The sequence below is a fragment of the Hoplias malabaricus genome, chromosome 1 (genome assembly GCF_029633855.1).
Source record: "Hoplias malabaricus isolate fHopMal1 chromosome 1, fHopMal1.hap1, whole genome shotgun sequence".
Lineage (NCBI taxonomy): Eukaryota > Metazoa > Chordata > Actinopteri > Characiformes > Erythrinidae > Hoplias > Hoplias malabaricus.
In genome coordinates, this window is record NC_089800.1 from 83,438,769 (window position 1) to 83,465,620 (window position 26,852).

Here is a 26,852-nt window from a genome sequence, read left to right on the forward strand (position 1 = left end):
TGGCTCCTTGGTGCACTATATAAACCAGTACAGAGCAGGACTGAAAGTAAGGTCAAAGAGGTCTGATGCTAAATAATAATTAATTCATTCATTATCTGTAACCCTTATCCAGTTCAGGGTCGCGGTGGGTCCAGAGCCTACCTGGAATCATTGGGTGCAAGGCGGGAATACACCCTGGAGGGGGCGCCAGTCCTTCACAGAGCAACACACACACATACACACACACACCCACATTGACTCACACCTACGGACACTTTTGAGTCGCCAATCCACCTACCAACGTGTGTTTTTGGACTGTGGAAGGAAACCGGAGCACCCGGAGGAAACCCACGCAGACACAGGGAGAACACACCACACTCCTCACAGACAGTCACCCGGAGCGGGACTAGAATCCACAACCTACAGGTCCCTGGAGGTGTGTGACTGTGTCACTACCTGCTGCCACCCATTTATCTATTAATGAAAAATATTATTATTACTATTATATTTAACTTGGCATCATTGTCTTGAGGGGCGTCACAGTGGTGCAGCAGGTAGTGTCTCAGTCACACAGCTCCAGGGGTCTGGAGGTTGTGGGTTCGAGTACTGCTCCGGGTGACTGTCTGTGAGGAGTGTGGTGTGTTCTCTCTGTGTCTGCGTGGGTTTCCTCCGGGTGACTGTCTGTGAGGACTGTGGTGTGTTCTCCCTGTGTCTGCGTGGGTTTCCTCCGGGTGACTGTCTGTGAGGAGTGTGGTGTGTTCTCCCTGTGTCTGCGTGGGTTTCCTCCGGGTGACTGTCTGTGAGGAGTGTGGTGTGTTCTCCCTGTGTCCGCATGGGTTTCCTCCCACAGTCCAAAAACACACGTTGGTAGGTGGATTGGCGACTCAAAAGTGTCCGTAGGTGTGAGTGACTGTGTGTGTGTTGCCCTGTGAAGGACTGGCCCCCCCTCCAGGGTGTATTCCCGCCTTGCACCCAATGATTCCAGGTAGGCTCTGGACCCACCGCGACCCTGAACTGGATAAAGGTTGCAGATAATGAATGAATGAATGAATAACAGATAAATTCATTGTTTAAAAAAAATCCTCAAAGCTGCTGAAGGCCTAATATTAGCTGCAGAATGTCAGCCGGTCAGGAACTAAAGTGGAGGTTCAAAAGAATTACAGACAAATTTCCCCTTCTGTAACAAAATGACTGTGTTTTGTATCGCTGCTCCTCACTATAACATCAAAAAGATTTTGAATAAATGAATGAGGAAGACAAAACCACAACTTCATTCTTACATCAACACTGATCCAGGTTGAGTTTTATCACTTGCAATTAAACAGTCCTGAAAGTAGGGGGAGCTGCAGCCCCCTCGGTGCCCCACATCCCACACCGAGGCTGATGTAGAGAAAGCCCAGCTACATCAGACTGATACAGAGAGCACCTCTCTATTCCCTACCCGCGGTAATACCTCCACAAAGACTAATGTCCAGAGAAATGCAGTAAAAGTGCAGTATAATGATATGACGGCTTCATTGAGGACATCTGCTGACAAACGATACCATCTTGTCTCATGAACTCATAACCATCTCAGCCTCAATGACTGAACAGGTGCATTTAAAGAGCTGCCATAAGGAATGTTGATTATAGCTGGAGAAGCTGATAAGACAGAGCCCTGTACAGATGAGCTGTGGCTGACGAGAGAGAGAGAGAGAGAGAGAGAGAGAGAAAGGCAGAGGGATGGTGGGTAAAAGCAGGCAGCTCAGTACAGGCGGTGGGAGGCTATGAATTATATATGGATCCAATCTGCTCTCAAGGCAAACGGCAGGCACGGGGAGAGCCTGACTCAACCAAAACAAAATCCAAAATAAAACGCAAAATGAAAGGACAGCTTTTAACATATTAAATCCTTGAGAAAGCCTCACATCAAACAGGAGAAAAAGCCGTTTATTCTTGCCATTTATTAAAGCCAACTCTTCCTGCCAAGGCTACAAGCCACATCGCTGGGGGCCGCATCGGATTCTTGACATCCAAGCAGCTCTTATTTATTTAGCAAATTTACTTACTAAGGAGGTCAGAAATGAATTATTTGGCAAGGATTTGCCCCCGAGCCATTTTTTCTCTTTTCGCTTTTTCCATTTCCTTTGATTTGGTGCACCCCCCGTTTGCCGTTTCGTTTTTCATTTTCTTTTTTTTCTTTCTTTCTTTTTTAAGGATTGCTTTCTGCAATTTTCCCAGAGCTTGTTTTCGTCACTCCAGGAGAATTATGAGTTGCTCATAGCTCCTGAACTCATTTAGAAATGGCAGTTTTCCCCCCTCCAGTGCTTCCTCCCACTGCAGAAGAGGACACCTTCCGACTGTAAATGCAGCTCAGGAAAGCAGCCACTGCAACCGAAAGTAATGCTTCCAAAAAAGCTCTGCCATTGTGACTGAGAGACAATAAGCTGCACTCCATCACTCCTGCCTTTATGGGCCTGAGATGCAGCAGTGAATCAGTAGGAGCTGTCTGAGGCTCATTTGGGCCTTTTAAGCTTAAATGATAAAAGCACTTTTTCAAATCTCAACACACAGATGCTCAGAACAGACATTTCATCCCAGGAGCCAAACTGAAACTGCGTTACATTAAAGCAAAAGCCGTATCAAATTTAACACTTGGCAAATAAAATCATCCTTAATGTGGTCAATATATATTTTCCATTCAGCTTAAATATCTTCTTCTTGTCTTTAATGAGTCCATGTCCTACACATCACTTTCCACTGATTTTATATTTACACACTGATGGATCAAAACTCGTCACAGCTTATAGTCACATGACCATTCTCCAACCTTCAGTGTCACTGTGCCTTTAAAGTTGATATAAAGGACTTGTGCCTCATTCAAAAACACACCATTCTATATAACTTTGGCATTGATGGGCAGAGCTAAACTGTTGTAGTTGGGATATTTAAACAGCACCAGACACCTTCTCATTAGCCATTGGTGGAATAGGGCTGTTCACTGTATAGAACTGTACCAGCCCTAACTCTGCACGACCCAAGTTATGGTCTCAAACACATTAAGAAGGTGAGCAGTTCTACAGATTCACTCTCGATGAGGCCACAGCTGTTCACTGAAAACCGTTCCAGGTGACGACCTCCTGAAGCTGACTGAGAGAACGCAGAGAGTGTGCAAAGCTGTCTACATAATTCCATGTGTTCCTTTGTAGTTTTAATGTCTTCATATTCATTTACAATGTAGGAAAAAAAACTAAGAAAAACATTGAATGAGAAGCTGTTCAAACTTTTGACTGTTGGTATACATTCACAGTAAGTGGAAAATGGCTCAAAATAATAGAAAACCTCCAGGTGTGTCCAAACATTTGAAGGGTACTGTATATGGGCATTTGTATGCTGTACTCTTTTTGTGATGTCACAAAATCTACAAATAGAACACATTAATTCATTCATTGAATGTAACTGCTTATTCAGTTCAGGGTCACAGTGGGACCTGAGCCTACCCGGAATCACTGGGCGCAAGGTGGGAATACACCCTGGAGGGGGCGCCAGACTTTCACAGGGTGACACACACATTCACACATTTGGAGTTGCCAATCCACCTGTGGTTTTTTGGACTGTGTGAGAAAACCGGCGCACCCGGAGGAAACCCACGCAGACACAGGGAGAACACACCACACTCCTCACAGACAGTCACCCGGAGGAAACCCACGCAGACACAGAGAGAACACACCACACTCCTCACACACAGTCACCCGGAGGAAACCTATGCAGACACAGGGAGAACACACCAAACTGCTCACAGACAGTCACCCGGAGGAAACCCACACAGACACAGGGAGAACACACCAAACTCCTCACAGACAGTCACCCGGAGGAAACCCACGCAGACACAAGGAGAACACACCACACTCCTCACAGAGGGAGCACCTAGAGCAGGACTTGAGCAGGTCTCTGGAGCTGTGTGACTGAGACACTACCTGCTGCACCACCGTGCCACCCTCAAACTGAAAAACAGCTCCATTTAAATCTTATTTATAGACTTCCTGAAAAGTAGTTTTAGAAATGTTAAAATATATTTTAAAAAAAAAAATATTTTTTTATTTAAAAGAAAGAAAGAATAAATTTTTTTTGTGATTATCTTATGATTCACACAGCTCCAGGTTCCTGGGGTTGTGGGATCGAGTCCCGCTCCGGGTGACTGTCTGTGAGGAGTGTGGTGTGTTTTCCCTGTGTCCATGTGGGTTTCCTCCGGGTGACTGTCTGTGAGGAGTGTGGTGTGTTCTCCCTGTGTCTGAGTGGGTTTCCTCCGGATGACTGTCTGTGAGGAGTTTAGTGTGTTCTCCCTGTGTCTGAGTGGGTTTCCTCCGGGTGACTGTCTGTGAGGAGTTTAGTGTGTTCTCCCTGTGTCTGAGTGGGTTTCCTCCGGGTGACTGTCTGTGAGGAGTTTAGTGTGTTCTCCCTGTGTCTGAGTGGGTTTCCTTCGGGTGCTCCAGTTTTCTCACACAGTCCAAAAAAACCACAGGTGGATTGGCAACTCAAAAGTATTAATAGGTGTGAGTGTGTGTCGCCCTGTGAGGGACTGGCGCCCCCTCCAGGGTGTGTTCCTACCTTGCACAGACCCACCATGACCCTGAACTGGATAAGCGGTTACAAACAATGAATGAATGAACACATCGTAATATTATAATAAACTTACTGACTCGACTGGTGATGTTTTATGTGCCGAGACATAATTACTTACATTGTGTAACTAATAAACTAAAACATACTGGGGGTTAATATTCAAACTGAAGTCAGACCAGGCTTAAGTTCAGTGGGAAAAACTGGCAGCTGGCCTATTTTCCTCAGGATGGTGTTGTGGTGTTGTTTTTACTGATAGAGTACGAAGGTGAGTGACACAGGTGGCCAAATATTATTTCTGAGCTTCAGCAACCTTGTACAATGTGACAAGACTAAAAAATCCACATTTGTGTGTTTGTCCCACAGCGGACAGGCACAGGTTTGCTGTGGAGCTGAAGACCTGTCAGCGCTGAGTCTAAAAACCTGCAGAGGTATCAAGGGGAAGGAAAAACAAACACGTACACATAAAGTCACACTTCCTCTGCTTCTGTCAGACTCCTTTAATTACATTCTCCATCCAAAGACACCCTCTCGTATTGCGTTTGCTGAGGAGAAGCTGAAGTCATGTCAAATAACATTAGATAGGGACAACAATGCTGCTGAGAGTAGTGGCAGCGAGGCTGTGATTTTTGGGAGATTACCTTGCTGCTGCAGTAGGAGTTCCTCCACTGCTTCGGCACTGAATCAGCACAACTGTATTACCATATCACACTCGTAGGCGTATGAATTTTAATGAGAGGAGCACAGGCCAAAACCACTTCTGAGCTTCATCCAGCCATAAATAAATGCTTCAGGACAATTCACACTTGTAGCTTTGTGTACTGGTGTTGTGTGTGTGTGTGTGTGTGGCCTTTCCACTGACTGTCCGAGTGTGTCCCATTTCTCAAACATAAAACAGTACACTGAACACAAAGGACCCCTCAAAGCAGCACTAGGCCAAGTGTATACCCCCCACAGTCAATTACCTGGCGATGTTCTACCACAGTGTTTCATAAAAAACAGGGGACGTCTCACTAAAACAACACACACACACACACACACACCTGTGGACTTTACTGGGAATATATGCTCTTTTGATAAATTCAGGAATATCATGTCAATGTCAGTGTACATTAAATCAACACCAAGTAAGGTTTGGTGTTTTTGCTCCTGGCCTCCCCCTAGAGTTCATTCATTCATTCATTATCTGTAACCCTTATCCAGTTCAGGGTCGCGGTGGGTCCAGAGCCTACCTGGAATCATTGGGCACAAGGCGGGAATACACCCTGGAGGGGGTGCCAGTCCTTCACAGGGCAACACACACACACATTCACTCACACACTCACACCTACTGACTTTTTTGAGTCGCCAATCCACCTACCAACGTGTGTTTTTGGACTGTGGGAGGAAACCGGAGCACCCCTAGAGTTGTAGAGATTTATTCAATTATACAACATCATTCTGACATCAAGAGGGATGTGAGGGAGGGGCCTGGTTTCCTACCCTCCTCCAAAAGTTACATAGTATGGTTTCTGCAGTGCTGACCTCTAAGCAGCAATGGCAGAAGCTCTCTTCTCTCTGTTACAAGTCAGTAAAACATCGCAGTGATTTTGAAGCTTTACTTCTAAGATAAAAAAATACTACATATTGTCGTGGACTGTCAAAGCCATGGTTTTGACTCTGACTGCGGTTGTCCAGCCTTGATCTTGACTCAGCCTTGTTTAAATGGTCTCGACTATGTTTCTACTAAAACACGAGTCTCTAAATATGAATTCACTAAAGAGTATTGATCGCTGCTGAGCTTGAAGTTAAGTTTTTACTCTCAGCTGCTTCCCTTAGCTGCAACTATATAGTATTTTTGAAACTGCTTGAGGAAAGAGAAAGCAAGCTCCATTGTTAGAGGTCATGGAAAAGGACAAGTACGATAAGAAATGCAGTATGAATGGTGCTTGAGGCATCGTATTCCCTCCATGTGTCTGGACGTCTAAGAGAGACAAAGACGAGGAGAGACTGACAGGCTGTGTGATTGGGCACAGCAGTAGGCATCATGTCATGCCACTTCTTATTGACAGTGAAGCCTTCTCTTAATGGTTTTCTTAGCATTTACACACTGACTGCAACACAGGCTCATATCCTCCATTAATCACTAAAGTGTCAACACAAACTTCTCCTCCAAATGCCAAATGGCTTATGATGTATCGACCACAGCCCTCCACAAAGGCGCTTGTTAACAATGCTTGGACAGCACTTAATTTGTCATTATTACCATGCTAGAGAGATGATGGGACTCCTTTCGCTCTTTTAAAAGGCATTATCATAACAGTGCCGCGCATGTTCACAACACTAGCCACAATGACTTTATCTAGTTGAGTTATGAATGGTTTGGCTCTGAGGAGAATGGAGAGGTAAAGCAGCTCTAATGAATATTTGGGTTTTTTTACGCAGCTAGAGCTGGCCCTTGTTTGGACTTTGGGATAAAACAACTCATAAGTTATTTGTGATTGTGGGTGGGGTCCGGAGTGGCTACAGAAGAGAATGAATAAAAGAATTGATGTATTAGAACTTAAAGACTACTTAGCTTTGAGTTAATCAGGCTTGGGCATGCTACACAGAACAGTAGGTTACTCAGTATTAATGAGACTGTGCTACTGAGAAATCTGAATATTCCCTAAACCATGCTCTACATGACTGATGTTCATGTCAAAGACTGTGTATGTACTGTACCACCCACCATTCTCCAACAAATCCACACACTGAGTGGGTCTGCCCTAACTGGGTGGAACCGTTGGAAGTCTCTCACTGGTATAAACCTTGGTAGTGAGTAGCTTATAAAAAAGGGAATTGGGTGGGTTACCAGTGGATGAATGGTGTGAAGATATTGTCCAGATTAATATAACATTAATTCAATTTCTGATTAATATAAACTGCAGTCCTGATCATTAAGTGGGTGTTTGTTTAGTATCTAACTTTTCATGTTACACTGCTTAGCTACCAGAGTTTACATCAGTGAAAGAATGGTTATTACAAATACTACTCATATATGTGATTTATGAATGGAACACAAAAGTTCTATCACCATAGAACTTTTACTATTATCATATCGCTAATCCTACTCAGTCAGTTTCTTGAGCTAAAGGCTAAAAACACAGCCCAGGGCTAGCTCTATACATGGAGTAGCTATGTATCACTCTCATGTTGCTTAGCAACAGTGCATTATTGGACTATACTGTGTGGCGGAGGAATATTTTATTGTAAATGTTTGTTAATGAATAAATATGCTTATTAATTAAATAGTTGTGTATTTTATTGTATTTCATGTTGACCGCCATTTTATAAAAGCAATAAGCCACTCGAAACTGTGTGTTACTGCGATTTTTTCACGGGAAAGGCTTGTTTTGTCACTCTGCTTCGCATTGTGCCAAAACCAACCTTGCCCATGATAAAATCACAGTAACGCACGGCCTCTTGTGGCTTATTACTTTAAAACACACTGAACAAACCAGTGTGAATTGGAGAGAACACTGTATTCTGGTTCTTTTGGCTTCATGTTTTGTTTTGGATTTGGAACAGTATGAAGTCAAATATTCACACTGTTCTAAAATATGCCACTCACACTTTTCTAGATGTTTCTCCCCATTCATTCTGTTCCATGATGGTGTCCTTTATTCCCAGTGTTCTAAAATGTCTTCTCCCATTCACGCCGGTTAATTCAGGTTGAATGCTTTATTTTTGAACAGCATGAAGTCAAATATTCTTCTTTATTTCCACTTTTCTAGATCGGAATATTCTCACTGTTTTGAAAATGTCTCCACCGTTCACTTTATTCTTGAGCAATACTGGAACAGTGTAGTTCCTGCTGTCACCACTGGGTCAGCGTGTCATGGCTGTCAGGCAGGCAAACCTTCTCATCAAACATAATTCAGGAAAGAATATAGAAACAGACTGAAAAATAGCTCTCTTCGGAACGGGTTCAGTTTAGTTAAGAATCTTTAGTAAATGCCAAGTGCTCCAGGCACTTCAGTTACGACAGCAATGGCATGCCAGAATACCACCTTAACACTCTGACACACACAGTAACTCACCTCCCCTGAGTGGAGCCTGCTGTCTGCATCAAAGCCGTCGCACTCTCCTGCGATTTACGGTTAACATTTCCTGCAGGAGGACCCATCCCTGGGCCGGCAGACTGAGGCATGCTGGGAGATGTGGGTGCCAGGCTGTTCCCGCTGCCTGGGAAGAGTCGGTTGCCAGCTCCCGGGCTCCGACTCATAGACACGGACTGAACGGGACCCTGTCCGTGCATTGGACTGTTGGAGTTCATGCCCAAACTGTTGGTCATTCCAGGTCCTGGACCAGTGCAGTTAGCATTAGCCATCCCTCCATATGCAGGCAGTCTGGGGTAGTTCCCTGAGGAGAGCGAAAAAATAAGGGTTAGCGCTGTTTCTGCTTAGATATATAAGTCTGCTGCTTTTTTTTCCTTAATCACACAAAATGCCACAGTCAGGAAGACACGGCAATTTCTTAATTAAATGCGGTTGCACTCAGATGCACAAAGGTTCTAAAAACATACTGTTAAAAAAACATTACGCGTCTATTTAACCAAATTACTGAATTAAAGTAATACTCCCTGATCTACACTTGCTTTAAACGAGATAAGGAGCCTTCTAGAGCGTGTTCTTCCATGGCCATATACATGTCCAGCATTTGCTAAAGGGGCTCTCTGACAGCACACAGTACTTTACGGTTTTTCTCCATGCTGTAGTGCATTCTTAACTCAAACGTCTCTGTGATTGCCATCAGGGCCCTGATGGCGTTGAGCACTGAGGAGAATCTGCTGAATCGACACAAGCACAATTGCATCGCTTGAGCTTAAGTTCCTCAAACACTGTGAAGACTCTTTAATTGCCTACAAACTATTTCGCCACTGTGCAGAGAGCTCAGAGAGGCGCGACAACACGAGTGTTCCTGAACCAGTGCATTCTGTTTTCAGCTGCACAAACAAACTCCAGTGTTCTATGGAGATCCGACAGATAAACCAGGACTAAGCACAGGGATGGTCAAAATAACAGCCCAGGAGAATCTGATTTCAAAGAGCGATATCAGGGACCAATCAAGGCAACTGTTAACTGGGTAGTATCGACTTTATTGAGCACGAACCTAATCCCAATCCTTCGTTTTACATCAGCGGCCCATGGAAAGCAGCTCTTAGAACTGTAAAAGCAAAGACATATAAATATAAGAGCTGGTCTCTGACTTTCGCACTGCGCCGTATATATTTTTGTTCCAGTTCCAGATCTGTTACAATAGTCCTAGCAGATAGAGGTTAAAGTGTCCGGTGATTGTGTTAACTCACGAGCCACGGAGCCAAGTTCACACCCCGTACCGCCCTATAATCCATGAGCATGGAAAAGAGCCAGGACTGCTAGACCTGTGGACCATCTGTGGACGAATCAAGGTGAAAAAGGGAGAGGGAGCGAAAAATGTAAGGGTTTCCTTTCCAAAGGTATTTATTTTGATTTCATTATGGGTGCTTTAGTTAGGGCTCACACTCTAATCCCCAGAGAATACGTCTGGAAAAGGGGATGAAGTCCCTATAAGACCTCAAGGCTTTCCCAGCTCTGAATGATGAAGGGAAAAAAAAAACGCAGTGTGGAAACTTGACACAAAATCATGGAAGGAATTTCAATATCAACAAAGTGTTTGAATGAGAAATCCGCTCCTGTGATGTGGGGAAATCCACCTGAGATTTGTGTGGCATGTGAATGGAGGTGACATAATGCTTCTAAAATTACACACCAAGCGACAGAGAGAGGGAAACTCCAAAATTGAGGTTTATGGACAAGTGGCGATGTTTCAAAGACGCCTGAACAATGGAGCGGGATGTGGTGCTGAAATACAGCCAGGTTTTTCCTGCCGCGCACTCAGGCCTTGACTCTGAAAAGAACTGAAGCTGATCTGGCATGCTGCCTCACATTTCTGTCAAAGCTACAGTGTTTTCATGCAGCTAGAGCTTAAGTGCTGGACCTCAGAGAGTCCAGCACAGCTGCTGGGCTGCCTTCACTCTGGCATGACCAGCCTGGACATCACTTCCACCGTGTGTATTTTGGATGGACTCCTGCCCTGATTTAGGAGGAGTTCACACATCTCCTGTAGGGCTGAGCTGAGACCTCACACTGCTCCTCAACTCTCCCCCCGATTCATTTCTCAGCTACACACTTCTGACCCCTTCAATAAACAAGCCAGTGTGTGCACTCAGAGATGGGTTCAAGAGTGTTCTGTTTACTCAATCTTGGACTAGTATTTCATCATACATAACACATTACTATCATATACAATACAGCACACAAGCCAGACACATGATGCGCAAAAGTGTCCATAAATGTGTGTGATTCGAGACATGAATATATGAGCATGTGATGCCCTCTATGTACTGGTGATTCTGGGCACGCTCTGGACCCACGGCAATCCTGAACGTGATGAAGTGAACAGAAAACCTAATTTCTCTCTTCCTCTAATTCACACATTTTACATTTCTCAATAATTCATAGCAGCTCCACATCATCTCAGAATCCCAGTCTTTTCACACAGCCCTTTTCCACCAAAAGAACTCTGGTTCTTGAATCAGTTCCATTCAGGATTCTTGGAACCTTGGTTCTATCCAGCGAACCGGCCCCTGTTTCCACCAGAGAAGCAAGAATACATGATCATCAGGGACGTTGATCAGTACCAGCATTGCTCAGCACCTCATCCAGAGATAAATGAACACAGATTCATGGTTTATCCAGCATTTAGAGCAGATTCTAAATGATGCCATGTTCTGCGCGGTACTTAGGAGCTTTTTTAGCATTTAAGAAATGTAGCCAACCTGCCTCACGTTACAAACAGAGCACTTTCCAGTTTTTATTTCCTTTTGTTTATTTATATAACACATTGTTATTGACCAAGTCCAGCTCCACTGCGTGATAATGATATATTTGAGGCTCTGAGCTCTTTCTGGAGCTTCATTAGCTCAACACCCTCACAGATGTCCACACAGTTCGCGCTGAAGTATCTGCTATTCTTTTGTTCGAGTTAGTTACAGACTTCTCTTGTTCAGGAGCCAATTTATGTTGGTGTAAAGGCACAGATTCACGTTGCTGGAAAAGGGCTAACAGTGGAAGGATGGACACTTGTAGATTTATTTAAACCCGAGTTAACGTAGTAAAGTTTCAGTACTGTTTATCTGATGAAGAAAGTTTTGGTAAGTTTTGGTAAGGTGCAAGTGCATAGATTTATATGTAATCTCTTCAGAAATACCTCCTGAAAAATGAATAGCGTGGACATTAAATAAAACAACATTGGTCTCAGGTTTTGCACAGTACTCTGTTATATGTGCAATCTCTAAATAATTTGCTATCTTTTTATTGAAGAGTCTCTCACACTGGAGCACACATTTCATCAGGTAGCAGTATTGCCCTGCAGTTGAGGAAAGTAAGAGGCTGGTCCTCCTCTGAAGAAATGATTTGAGTTTACTAAGGGCCAGCAGTCAGTGACCATGTGATATTTTCCCACTTTTCTTTCTTCCTCCCTGAAAATGGCTAATTTTCAGAACTGCTGGTGCTTGGCTAACAGGGCCTCTTCAGAGGTGATAAGGGCCGCCTCTCAATCTCAAGCTCTGTCCTTCACAGCCACTGAGGAGCTCATCTTTAACCCAGAGTGTTGCCACAAATAACTGAATAGATCTGGGGATTCATTCTACCGACGGTTCTATTTCTTCACAAAGCAGTCAAAGCCATGGTATTGGCTATTCTAGTGTTTTCTCAAGCAAAAAATGAACCACAGTCTTTTTTTTTTATCAGTCTCGGCCCTTCGGATATCCTCCGCCATCTTTTCCCAGCCACTCGCCATTGGAAGGTGTGGTATTCATAACAGGCCGAAGGGAGGGAGAAACTGCAGTGCGTTACCAATTACATGGAAATTCCAGGCATGGTCACACATTCCGAGGACGCTGTTCCTGAGCTGTATTTAATCCCCACTCTCCCGCAGGAGAAGAGCACTGTGACCGACCAGATTAGAGACACTGCATCCTCAGCACTCTTCATCCAGGCCCCATTCACTCGTTCCAGTCAACAGCACTAAAACTTCAACACGTAAATTACCTCAGGAACCTCTTTAGGAGAGGGTAAACGCTTAAACGCAGCACTCCAACTCAACCACAATTCCTAATTTACCTTCGTCAGTGGAGTCGAACTGTCTTTCAGAGGTTTTAATTCCAGATGGAAGAAGCTTTTAAAATGTGTCGTAACTCCAACAAAGTACCAGAAGTTCCAACAAAGTCATAAAAAATAAAAGAGGGATATAAATATTCCATTTAAACATCAAGGGATTTCTATTAACCTAAATACACTCCAACATTTGCTTATAAATCATACCACAGCAAACAAGTCCGTGCCGTTAGAAAGCTGCGTTTGTGCTGCCCGCTCTAGGCCTGCTGCTCTGGACCCATCAAACAGCAAAGAACATGACCTCAGTGGCAGATGCTCTGAGAAAAGTCATCCTTTTCTGCCTTTTTCTTGACAGTTAAGACATCTCATCCTCTTTTCCTCTAACTCATGAGTTTTCTTTTCCCTCTCTCTGCCAGTCTCCCTCTTTCGTGGCCTGGGGCCTGAGATTCTCTCCTAGCCACCTCAGCAGCTCTCTCAGCAGGGAGTCTCTAGTGAAACTCGAGGTGCCTCAGGGCTCCCTACTCAGCCCCCTCCCGTTAGAAAACCCTCAGCCCCCTCAAGGCAAGCAAGGATTGAGTCCTCTGCTTCCTAACTGCAACATGGGCAAGGCAAGCCAAACTGTTGTTCCTCTTGTGGTTATTAGCAGAGATAAAGCACATCTTTGAGGGAGAAGCCAGGGCTGCTCAAAGGAAAAACATCGATGTTTACCATAGAATATGAGCAATCCAAAGCTATTAAAACACTGTTTTCTGTTCTTATGGGACACTATATGTTTGTTACCAAATTGTTTATCGTAGTTTAACAGTGCTTATGAATTTGAGACTCTGCAGAGAGCAAATTTATTTGAGGGAGATGCAGCTAAGTCAATCATTCAGGGTGAAAATACACATGGTCCAGTCATAATATTAGGACCACCTCCTTGAAGATGTAAAGTCAGAGGCAGTAGCTCATCAGTCACTGCACAATTTGTGTCAGACACAGAACACAGCTCATAGTTTGTGAACTATTCTCAGTCCAGCAGTGAAACTAAAAGCTTTAAAAACTCCAACAGCAACTGCTGTGTCTGATCCACTAACCCACCACCACTAAGAATGATTCACCACCCAATTCATGACTGTTTGGAGGCCTTGTGTGTGTCCTGAGCACTGAAGAACAGGGTGAAAGGTGGTGAAACCTATTCAGAACAACAGATGGTCTAATATTTAGTTCTCCTCTATGGTCAGTGGAGTCGAGAAAATGGACAGTAAGTGCAAAAACACGGAGGTGCCCTTAATATAATGAATGTGACTGCGTATCTAGAGCATGTGTAAACGCACATGTTCATACGCTCATGCCTCTAAGCTCCCGCCTCCAGGCACTGACCCAAGCAGCCCACAGCAGAGCAATCAGAGGCATGGAGCCCATTTCGATGTTGGTTTAATGGGTTAGTAATTCTCTGGCAAGAGGTGAGACAGAAAGCAGATGGACATTTCATCAGAAACAATGAGTAGCAGCTGGCTGGCCCACTCACTGTGGCCTGACCCGGTGAGGCTTTCAGTTCAAGCCCAGCCTGGTGGAAGCCCAAATGCCACGACTCTGGGGATGGCCAAACTCCAACACACGTGTTACTAAGTGTGTGTGTGTGTGTGTCGGGGAGGTGGGGGACTCCTCCCATCAGCATGGGCCCCAATTTTTACACAGAACCAGGTTTCCCTCTCCTCCTTTAAGCTTTCATTATCGGTGTCTGTCCTCCTGCAATACATTAGTAGAATACAGAGGGTGGGATGGGAATAATACCATATATATGTGAACCATTCATCAATGTAGGAGAGGGAGGGTCTGAGGGAGATTAAGAAAAGAAAACAGACTGTGCATTTATCACAATGACACATTAAAGTACACAGCATGAATATCATAATATTCTCTTTGTTGTGTGACTGAAGGATTACAGCAGCATAAACACTAACATATGGGCTTATCTAGCCAGCCAGAACAGGAACAATGTTGACGTTCCAGGAGAGCCGCAAAAGTAACTAACATCTTTTTCTTCCGTTTATCTTTGCCCTGCACATTTCTTCCATTATTACCGAGATGGCTGCTATTCAGCGTGGGAGAACATGTCAGCGCCGGACAGTGCTTTAGCCAGAGGTCAGAACAGCCAGAGATCTGAGGGAAGTTTCCGAAGGCCGACCATGGAGTGGACATCACAGTTACTATAGTAACCGAGCGACTTCTTTTGTACTCGACCTGCTCGAGACGGTCCAGAACAGGTCAAAGAAGCTTGAAGTCCACAGCGACCTCCTTCTACCTGCGCATAGAGATTTTAATGAAGTCATCTGCACAGTCCACTCTTCACAGAGGGCCACGCTTAAGCGCTGACCTCTGATAATTAGCCGGGACATTAAAATTAATTTCAGGGTGCAACTTTTAGTAACAGCTGCAAGTTCATTTTTATTTCATTCATCCAATGAAAACAGAAAGTGTCAGGAGCATCCACAGTTCAGCTTCATGAATATTCTGCTAACCTCTAAAACCTTGACTCACATCTCCACCACACGAGAAAGAATCGCGAGCCAACAAAGGAGCGCACACACTCCTACACTCGCCAAAGAAGATATAAATGCTCACCACAGTACAGAATGTGATGTGGACCACAGAGCAGCTCAGGCAAGACAGTTCAAATCTATAGCAAGAACATTCAGTACCTTGAGGGCCATACTGGCCACTTGGTGCTCCATAGGAGCCAGTGAAGTTGCCTTGCTGATAGCCACCCATGCTGTGCTGCATTTGGCTCCCAGTTGAAGGATGAGGGGACACGGGTGGTCCGGACTGAGGGCCGTACTGGCTCTGAGTCCTCTGCATGTTGTTCAAGAAGCCTGTCACACAAAGACATATACTGTTATATGTTTCTCTACATGACATTCTTTTACTGATGTTACTTTTCTTTAAAACAAATATCTGATCATGTTTTAATCTCACCCTTACTGTGTATATCCCCCCTATCACACACAATGCCACCAGCCTCCAGAGTCTTCCTCGGAGATGTGTGAGTCTAGGCCACTGCTTCTTTTCTAACTGCCACTGAAGCAACACCACTTAACTGTTAAGTGCCTCAGAGGAGAACACAAACTCTCCAGATCTGTCACATCAGCTCTAGCTACCAATATGAGCAGTAATGGTGGGAGCGGGGGTCATTGTATCCACATAGAGAGCAAGGCTATTTGTGCTTCCTATTCGATCAGAAATCTGATTGTAAACCATATTAAAACCCGTGATTTGCAGGTGTTCCAGGGGGTTTCAAGTGTTTAAAAGAGCTTTGGGCTGTGGCTCCTGTGTGGCATTGTGCTATGAACATTGGCTGACATCACAACAAGGAGATAACATGCTTTGGGTTTGGCGTCATTCCCAAGATAAGAACATTGAACATTGAACATGCTTTTATTGATAACTTTTGACAGTCTGTGTAGACAGATAAGAATTAAGCCATAGCCAAATGATCAAAAGGAAAATCTTAAAATGCATATTTTGTTATGATTTATCACAAAAGCAAAAAACATGTTGTTTATTGCCCACTCCTACAAAGTCTGTCATAAAAGCTGTTACTGCAGTGGTACCTGTTGCTGTCACTGTTGTGGTACCCTCAAGGGTACACATATTCAGTACTTTAAGTTAGGGAACATAATTGTACTTTATTCCATTATAATTGTAGATTTCAAATTATGTGCCACATTTAATCTAAAATATTCACCTTTCCTTCTGGAGAAGATAATGTAATGGATTTGATTTTAGGGAACACAGCTGGACTTTAAAACCACCTTTGTACCTTTTAAATGTACATTTGTACTTTTTGTGACAAATAATGCCATTTATTTTTCAGAGAGGGTACATGTAGTTACAGAGGATTAAAAAATAAACATTGAGTTTTAAGAGTTAAACCTTGGTTCTTCTTCTCTAGTCCATAAAATTAATAATTAATTGTGCAATATAGTGGTTCTCAAACTGAGGTACGTCTACCACTGATTGTGCCCCAAGCATCCTGAGGTGGTACGCTAGATGTCGTCGGAAAATGTACTACATTTACTGAAGAATAAATACATTACTGATAATCTAGTATAGTAATCTGATAATCTACACCTACGGACACTTTTGAGTCGCCAATCCACCTACCAACGTGTGTTTTTGGACTGTGGGAGGAAACCGGAGCACCCGGAGGAAACCCACGCAGACACAGGGAGAACACACCACACTCCTCACAGACAGTCACCCGGAGGAAACCCACGCAGACACAGGGAGAACACACCACACTCCTCACAGACAGCCACCCGGAGGAAACCCACGCAGACACAGGGAGAACACACCACACTCCTCACAGACAGTCACCCGGAGGAAACCCACGCAGACACAGGGAGAACACACCACACTCCTCACAGACAGTCACCCGGAGGAAACCCACGCAGACACAGGGAGAACACACCACACTCCTCACAGACAGTCACCCGGAGGAAACCCACACAGACACAGAGAGAACACACCACACTCCTCACAGACAGTCACCTGGAGCGGGAATTGAACCCACAACCTCAAGGCCCCTGGAGCTGTGTGACTGTGACACTACCTGCTGCACCACCGTGCCGCCCCAAACGCAAATTATGTTTAAATAAAATGAATTTGTGGAATGGATTAAAAAAATACCACGTGGGCAAATATCAGTTTAGAGATTTAAAGCAGTGCACATCCACAAAAAGGAATGCTGCCACCACAGTTTCCAAATCCCCAGAAATACTTACAGTGCTCGTTTGTGGACTGCTAAACCAGATAAACCATACGCAATTAGTGAAGGACTTTGTTTACCACTTATCAGTGTGATGAACAAGACCAAGTACCAAATGGATGCTGAGTCAGATCTGAGTTTAAGGCCCCACTGTAAGGCTAAGCTCAGCACTTCCAATGAAATGGCAAAAGGTGATAAGACATAAGTGGTACTTGGAGGTTTTGGTTTTATAAGAGGTGGTACTCTAAAAATTTAAGAACCACTGGTGGAATCAAATAAAGGTGTGTTTGGATCTGAAGAGAACGTCTACACCTGTCCAAAAGGGAGCAGTTCCATGTCTGTGGAGTTTGGAGTTTGGAGTTGGTGTTAGCTGAATTCATTAATCAAGGGATTCTACAAACCCAGCTAGAGGATGTACACACTTAAAAATGATCTACAAGGGTTCATTAGTAAAGAAAATGATTCTGTGTAAAACCCTGAACCTTTTGCATGAGTAAAGTGGTCAAAACAGTTCTTTTGTAACTTCCCTTTTACTAAAGAACCCCTGTAAAACCATCATTTTTAAGAGCACTGGAGCCATATATATGTGTGTGAAATGTCACATGACAAATTCAAGCAAATGGTGTCCTCTGCTGAGCCAGAAGTCCTCAGCAGCAACATACTGCCAACAAACTATTTTATATTATAAAATATATTTAATAAGAGTGAGTGATATAGGCTCTGATAGAGGAGCAGGAGGTGGGGGAAGAGACCTGCACTGGGCTTTAACTATAAATTGGAAGGAAATGAATAAAAATAAATATAAAAATAATCTAAAAACATTGTGGGAGCATTCACGGCCTGAACGGAGAGCAAAAACTGACATTTAGAGCAATCCTCGCTGGACCCAATATTTAACTGGAGTGGCACTTTATTACATTTAAAACCCCTGGGCAAACAGACCTAAAAGGGGAGGGGTGGGAGAGGAGGGAGGGAGGGAGGGTTGGGGGGTGGTCCTCCAATCCACTCAGATGTGAAAGGTTGCCTGTGCTGGGCCTCTCCACTCAGTAATATTCCAGATTAGGGTAAATGGAAATGCTCGCTAGAGCAGCAAGCGGCAGTGTAAGAGGAAGTGTGTGTGTGTGTGTGTGTGTGTTGAGCAAAGGGCCAGCTCCTTTTTTTTATTGAGCGGGGCCTTTCAAACACACACCGACAGGCGGCTGGTCATCTCCCCTGCTCTCTGTTCCGCTCGGCCGACTGGACCCGGCCGGCCGTCTGCATCCAGCACATGATGAGACGAGAGCTGAAAGTGCTTAGGCTGCCAGAGAGTGCAGCTTTAACGGGGGACATTATTGTAATGTTTTGCTTCCATTAACGTAAGGGAGTTCAGGGGAAAAAAAACACTGTGTAATACCGCGTTTTAAATTGCCCGGAAAATGGATGGAGAGAGAGAGAGAGAGAGAAACACAGTGTAGACCGTGCTAAAAGCAAATAACGCACCCCCCCTCCCCACCACCGCCACTGTACCCCCACCTCTCTCCCCTCCAACTTTAACCCCCCGCCCCCCACCTCCCCCCATGCTTGGCTCAGAAAGCACAGCTCTCAGTCGGACAACAATGATCTGAGTGGTAAAGCAAGGAGAAAAAAAAGCCGCTCGACTGAATTTATGGAAATAAAATGAGCTCTAAGGGGCCGCGCGGTGAAGAGGCCAGACTCCATCATATATTTTAAACAGCATAATGCAAAAGCACAGTCCTCCAGAGGTCAGAGAGGTCCTGTACTTAAACTAAAATAAAAAGGAACGAAAAGGAAAGGAATGTGAAAACACAGAGAGAGAAAGAGAGAGACAGAAAACACTTCTCTTATGCCAAACAACATTGCAAGACAATATTAATTCCTCTTTGTCTTAAATATGCATCACTCTAAAAGCTATGGAGGCCCACTGCAGCCGCATGTCAACATATGACTTAGCATCGTGAAATAATGAACCGATTTCTCAAAATAATGATCTTGCAATGCTGTTTTGTCCCAAAACCATGACAAACTTTGACACAGTCTCTGAAACTCCTCAGAAAATCAGACATTATGTGAAATACTAAGTCATTTGTACAAGACATAAAGGTATTATTTTGAAATGCTACGTCTATATTTTAGCATTCTGCAGCTAGCATTCTCATCGACAGCATATTTTCTCCTCTGCCTGGCAGGAATGGTTATCAATAAAAAAGAAGCAGCAGAACATCCACGGAGTGGGGCATTTCTCTGACAGTCTTTTGGATTTCGCTACTGCCGTATTCTACTGTACTGTGTTCATTTAATATGTTTATAGGAACAGTGATTGGAAAATCGAACTAGAAAACAATTAAAATACAACACAGAAAATAAAGCCTCTTGCTCCAGTAACAAATCTAATTATTGAAACAGTAATTACTGATCAACTGTAAACAACAGAAACAAATGCTAGCAGTGAGAGTAATTTGTCCCCCTACAGTGTTAATTGAAGAACACTGGGAATTCAGGTAAAACAGATTACGGAAGGAATCAGTTCTAGTATTTATAAAAAAAAATTAATAATAATAAAACTGTGGTGTGCACCAGAGCATAAGTGCATTAAATTCCCACATAGATGTGCATTTTCTGTCATATTTACCTCTCTCCTGAGACACAGGGGCCTGGCTGATGTTGGAGTGGGAGTCAGACATGTTCCCAGGGGTCTGGGGGGCTAGCTGAGAACCTGTGGAGAGGACAAATGAAAAAGAGTGAGAGTATGTAAAATATTATAATAATCTCCTCCAAGATAAACATCAAATCAGAGGATTTCCCTGATTAAATATATTCTAACATATCAATTAAATCAAGTAAGCGTTGCTGTCCGAAGAAAAACAAGTATCTACATATATATATGGGTCATTCTAAAGAGCTCAGTGAATGTGAGCATAAAACTGTGTTTGGGTTTGGAGACCACCACGTGAATCTTTCCTCTGAAAGTGACGGGAACGTTATAAGGCTTCAGCTTACCAAGGAAACATTGGACAAAAAGTGCACAAAGCAAAGTGCATAAAAGCTGGTTGGGTGAGGGCCCAGAGAGAATCCTACCTTAACCCCAACAAACACCTTTGGGATAAACTTTAACAGTGAAGTCATAGTGGGGCGGCACGGTGGCGCAGCAGGTGGTGTCTCAGTCACACTGCTCCAGGGACCTGTAGGTTGTGGGTTCGATTCCCGCTCCGGGTGACTGTCTGTGAGGAGTTGGTGTGTTCTCCCCGTGTCTGTGGGGGTTTCCTCCGGGTGCTCCGGTTTCCTCCCACGGTCCAAAAACACACGTTGGTAGGTGGATTGGCAACTCAAAAGTGACCGTAGGTGTGAATGTGAATATGTGTGTGTTGCCCTGTGAAGGACTGGCGCCCCCACCAGGGTGTGTTCCCGCCTTGTGCCCAATGATTCCAGGTAGGCTCTGGACCCACCGCGACCCTGAACTGGATTAGCGCTTACAGACAATGAATGAATGAATGAGTGAAGTCATAGTGGATATGGCTTCCAGTCACAAAACTATACTTTTTCAAATGGCTTATTGCTTTATTGGTGTATCCTGTAATGCACTGATCCAATTTGTTTCTAAAGTGTGTCATTGACATACAGGTATAGGTAAGCATTCATACACAGCAGGTCTTGAAGAAATACTGTTGGAATCAAAAATGTTGGCGAGAGTTAATTTTTTCACCCCAGTTACATTGCAACACAAAAGATGAAGAAAGTGAAGAAGTATCTTCACAAAAATGGTCTTGACTGCTATCATCGTTTTTTTTTTTTTTTACTCCTATTTTAAGCTTCTTCCTGCAAAACCCCTAAAACATTCAAAACCTTCTCAGACACCAAAAAGTCACATCACATCACCCCTATCCTCTGTCTAATGCCCTGGTCACCTGTCTCACCCAAGATTCAATAAAAATAACCTCTCATAACCTTCACAGCCTTTCTTGGCTTCACCACTCAATATCTGTCTGAGATTCTTCATCCACACACAGTCAGTCTGTATTCTCCGCCTCCCTACCTCTGCCTGTGTATCTCTAGTGATTATCAAGAAGGTTTTCCTACATTTAGGAGGTAAAATATTACCTTTAATGTTCCAATATGATGCTGATATTAGTTATAGTAGCAGTAATAGTAGTAGAGGTATTATTTGAAGTGGTTGCAGTAGTAGTTGTAGTGGTAGTAGTAGTAAAAGCAGTAGTAATATTCATAGTAGTAGTACTAGTAATAAAGGAAGAAGTACAAATATTATTAGCAGTAACAGTAGCAATGGTGGTAATAACAGTGATAGTCATAGCATTAACAGTAGTAGTATCAGTGGTAGTACCACTAATAGCATTATTAGTATTATAAGTAATAGTAATATTAGTAATAGCAGTGTTAGTTGTGGTGGTGATGGTGGTGGTAGAAGTAGTAGAAATGGTAGTAGTATCAGTAGAATTAGTAGCAGTAGTGATGGTAGGGTGAAGTATGAGTAGGGTGAAGTATGAGTAGCAGTAGTATCAGTAGTAATGTTATTATTAGTAGCAGTAGCAATAGTAGCAGTGGTGATAGTAGTAGTAATATAGCAGTAGTAGTAGTAGTAACAGCCGTGGTAGTAGTAGTAGTAGTAGTAACAGCCGTGGTAGTAGTAGTAGTAGTAGTGGTAGTGGTGGTGGTAATGGGGGTATAAGTTGTAGTATCAGTAGTACTATTAGTAGTACCAGCTGTGCTACTGGTGGTGGTAGTAGTAGCATCAGTAGCAATAGTAGCAGTAGTGGTGGTGGTAGTAGTAGTAGTAGTAGTAGTAGTATCAGTATTAATGTCATTATTAGTAGCAGCAGCAGTTGTAGTAGTAGTAGTAGTAGTAGTAACAGGAGCAGTAGTGGTGGTGGTAGTAACAATAGCAGTAGTAACAGTAGTAATAGTATTAGTAGCAGCAGCAGTAGTGGTGGTGTTGGTAGTAGTATTAACAGTAGCAGTAGGGGTGGAAATGATAGTAGTAACAGTAGCAGTGATGGTAGTAGTAGTAGTTGTAGTAGTAACAGTAATAGTGGTGGTGGTGGTAGTAGTAATAGTAGTAGTGGTGGTAGTAGTAGTAGTAGTAGCAGTTGTGGTAGTAGTAGTAACAGTAGCAGTGGTAGCAGTAGTGGTGGTAATAGTAGTAGCATTAGCAGTGGTGGTAGTAGTAGTAACAGTAGCATTTGTGGTAGTAGTAGTAACAGTAGCAGTGGCAGTAGTGAAGTAGTAACAGTAGCAGTGGTAGTAGTAGTATTAGTAGCAGTAGTGGTGGTAGTAGTAGTAGCAGTAGCAGTAGCAGTGGTGGTAGTAGTAGTAGCAGTAGCAGTGGTGGTAGTAGTAGTAGCAGTAGCAGTAGTGGTAGTAGTAATAGTAGCAGTTGTGGTAGTAGTAGTAACAGTAGTAGTAGTGGTAGCAGTAATAACAGTATCAGTAGTGGTGGTAGTAGTAGTAGTAGTAGTAGTAGTAGTAGTAGTAGTAGCAGTAGTGGTGGTAGTAGTAGTAGCAGTAGCAGTAGCAGTGGTGGTAGTACTAGTAGCAGTGGTGGTAGTAGTAGTAACAGTAGTAGTAGTGGTAGCAGTAATAACAGTATCAGTAGTGGTGTTAGTAGTAGTAGCAGTAGCAGTAGTGGTAGTAGTAATAGTAGCAGTTGTGGTAGTAGTAGTAACAGTAGTAGTAGTGGTAGCAGTAATAACAGTATCAGTAGTGGTGGTAGTAGTAGTAGTAGTAGTAGTAGTATTAGTAGCAGTAGTGGTGGTAGTAGTAGTAGCAGTAGCAGTAGTGGTAGTAGAAATAGTAGCAGTTGTGGTAGTAGTAGTAACAGTAGTAGTAGTGGTAGCAGTATCAGTAGTGGTAGTAGAAATAGTAGCAGTTGTGGTAGTAGTAGTAACAGTAGTAGTAGTGGTAGCAGTATCAGTAGTGGTGGTAGTAGTAGTAGTAGTAGTAGTAGTATTAGTAGCAGTAGTGGTGGAAGTAGTAGTAGCAGTAGCAGTAGTGGTAGTAGAAATAGTAGCAGTTGTGGTAGTAGTAGTAACAGTAGTAGTAGTGGTAGCAGTATCAGTAGTGGTGGTAGTAGTAGTAGTAGTAGTAGTAGTATTAGTAGCAGTAGTGGTGGAAGTAGTAGTAGCAGTAGCAGTAGTGGTAGTAGTAATAGTAGCAGTTGTGGTAGTAGTAGTAACAGTAGTAGTAGTGGTAGCAGTAATAACAGTATCAGTAGTGGTGTTAGTAGTAGTAGCAGTAGCAGTGGTGGTAGTAGTAGTAACAGTAGCAGTTGTGGTAGTCGTAGTAACATTATCAGTGGTGGTAGTAGTAACAGTAGCAGTTGTGGTAGTAGTAGTAACAGTTGCAGTAGTGGTGGTAGTAATAACAGTATCAGTAGTGGTGGTAGTAGTAGTAACAGTCGCAATAGTGGTGGTAGTAGGAGCAGTAGCAGTGGTGGTAGTAGTAGTAATAACAGCTGCAGTGGAGGTAGTAGTAGTAACAGTTGCAGTAGTGGTGGTAGTAATAACAGTATCAGTAGTGGTGGTAGTAGTAGTAACAGTCGCAATAGTGGTGGTAGTAGGAGCAGTAGCAGTGGTGGTAGTAGTAGTAATAACAGCTGTAGTGGAGGTAGTAGTAGAAGTAGGTATAATGTTGTTGCTGTTGTGATGAATACTGCATTCAATATCAAAATACAGTATATTTCAGGATCCTAAAATCCCCAGAGCAGGGTTTAAACTCTAACACATTTTCTTTAACACTAACACTGTTTAACACGTTATGTGACATAACGCAATAAGATGTAAACCACATTATATATGCCAAAGGGTGATGCTAACAGTTTATAAAAAAGTGCAATGTCTGATGGTGTTTATAATTTGCCTTCCCGAGAAAATCTCCAATATGAGGAGCAATAATGAACATTATGATATGAGAATATGTGGACTGATTTCTGACACATGAGGGTAAGAAGCGCAAATTAGCCTGAGCCTCAGTGACATGGCTCTGATGCCACTGACACCAAGAGCCAATCATAGAAAAAGGTTGCAAACTCTTGGCCAATGAGAGGAGAGCAGAGAGTCTGTGAAACCAGGGCAACGAGGGTGTCAGAGGCTGGGAGCCAATTGGCAGTGGGAATAGGAGACACGTTTTCAATGGGGACCAAGAACAACAAGTAGGAAGAGCATGTTATGGCAATATTGAATAATTTCAGAAGCTAATAATACAAACATCCACACTCTGAAGAAAGCAACAGAGCTCAAACTACGCCAAAGAGACTCACTCATTCAGTCCATTTCCAGTTTCCATCCAACTTGCTTTATCAACAGCTAACATCATATGTGCACTGTATAAGTAACAGTAACTATATGAGTGGAGACCCTCTTTTGTTTATGTGTTCTTTAAGTTTTATATAGCACTCACATAGCAGTCAGTCATATATTCTGTGAAATTCCCTTCCCAAAGTGGATATATTATATCTTATTTCCTCAGAGTTTATCCCGTTATTTGCTAGTACAGACCACGCCCCTAGAGGCTGAAACAGGCAGGTGAACTCAGAAGTCTTTGGGGAGAGTTCAGTGTGGCTTATGAATGCGTATGAAGCCGGACCCCCTCCCGTTGGGTAAATGAATACGAGAAAAGGGTGGAGACGGGGTGGAGGTGGGAGCGAGTTTAAAACAGGAGGCTCGGTGGGTTTGATAATGGCCGAATGCAGATCCAAATATGGGGATCAGCAGAAATGACTGAGCTGACGTAGTAAAGCAGTAAATGAAGCAAGTTTGTCGGACGCGAAAATGACGTGAATTTGCGAGGTATATATAGGACTGAGAGGAGGAGTTTGGCCGTGGTCCTACTCCCAAAATTATGTTTTTACATAACTTTAATAAATAAACATCTTGTGCAGCACTTCTTTTATCCAGATTTTATTTACCTTAGGGTCAGTTAAACCTGAAAAATGTAAACCTCCAGAAAGTGAGAAAGTTTGTGTCAGACACTTTAATATTTCTTTGTTGATAGAAGCAGAAAGACGTTTTTTGAAGGCTGTACAATACAGTGACATCTATATCGTCCACAACAACCAAATTTTAATGTCATTGGGGGTGGAGTAACTAGATTGAACTATTACTGCATTTTAAACAACTTTTACTGAACCCTGAAAAAGGGCACAAAGTAAGGAAGCTAGGGAACATGCAGCAGTTTGGGTTGGTGTGTAGCCCCTTATTCACCATCCACCAACTCTGGATGACGAATAAACACCCTGCCTGCGAAATCTGGCACACACCATGTCCACCCACAAACACAGTTACCCCCAACACACACACACACACACACCAAACTCAAAATAACCTTTGAATAACCACCAAAACAACCCCAAACCAATGAATAGCATGGGCTCCCCTCAAGCTCCCCAGCCCCTCCCGTCCTTTTTTTATTTTTTTATATATGTAATATATTTTGTACAGCTAAAACAGCCTGTGGTCACTGACACCAATTCTACGCAGCACTCTATGTCATACATGTAGATACATACAGCTGAATGCATTGATAAAAGAATATTTTTCTTCAGAAGCTGTAAAAGTAGTGGGTAAAATGATACTGATTAATATCACATCAACATGACGAATGAGTCGAGGTGGGAAGCTCTCAGTGTAAACAAACTCAGCTAACTAAGCATAATTGCGCTCTGTTAACTCTGTAAACAAGCTCTCTGTGTGGGTGCCCACGCTCTCAGGGTCTGATGGCTGAACACAGAGACTATAATCCATTAGTGAGTGTGTGACTGGGTTTTGGGGGGCAGCGGGGCTGAGGGCGAACTGTTACCAAAAAAAACAGGAATAAGAGAGACAGGAAAACACCAGGGCAATGACAGGGATGAGGAAGAAATGAACAGAGGGTAGGAATAAATTGTGGCTTTGTGTTGTTTCTGAAGCTCAGGGACTTGCTGGGGGTGGGGGGGGGGGGGGGCTGTTTGCGGTCGCACCAGGAGTGTGTTAGTACGGTTTCCATCTTTTCTTGCCGAGGCAAGGTCACTCTTCTCTTCCACTGCTATCTGAAGAGCATATACCTCTGTGAGCTTGTGTGTAACATTGTTCGGATGTGCATGTGTGTGTGTGTGTGTGTTTGTAAGTGAATAAAGACACAGTACACATGGTGGACATGTGTAAGATTGTGTAGCATTAAGAATCTGTGACTGTCTCTACAAACTGGACGGTGACTCCCATGTCTCCTACACTAACACAGAATTAAAGGAACCCTAAGTTAGATTTGATATTCTTGCTCTAGTACTCCCCCTACAGTTTGAAAATGTAATGCAGCACTGTCCTGAAACCAAGGGGGAGGATGGGTTTTGTTTCTTACCT

At 43.4% G+C, this 26,852-nt stretch overlaps 1 protein-coding gene across 1 annotated transcript in view; it reads right to left on the reverse strand.

Moving 5' to 3' along the window:
• LOC136709755 (AT-rich interactive domain-containing protein 1B-like) overlaps positions 1 to 26,852 on the reverse strand; it is a 252,591-nt gene that overhangs the window by 24,961 nt on the left and 200,778 nt on the right. Inside the window, exons 6-8 of the mRNA XM_066685236.1 lie at positions 20,138 to 20,221; positions 15,443 to 15,613; positions 8,640 to 8,961 (exon numbers count right to left, since the gene is read on the reverse strand). Of these exons, the coding sequence (XP_066541333.1) occupies positions 8,640 to 8,961; positions 15,443 to 15,613; positions 20,138 to 20,221 (577 nt within the window). The remainder of the gene's footprint in view (positions 1 to 8,639; positions 8,962 to 15,442; positions 15,614 to 20,137; positions 20,222 to 26,852) is intronic.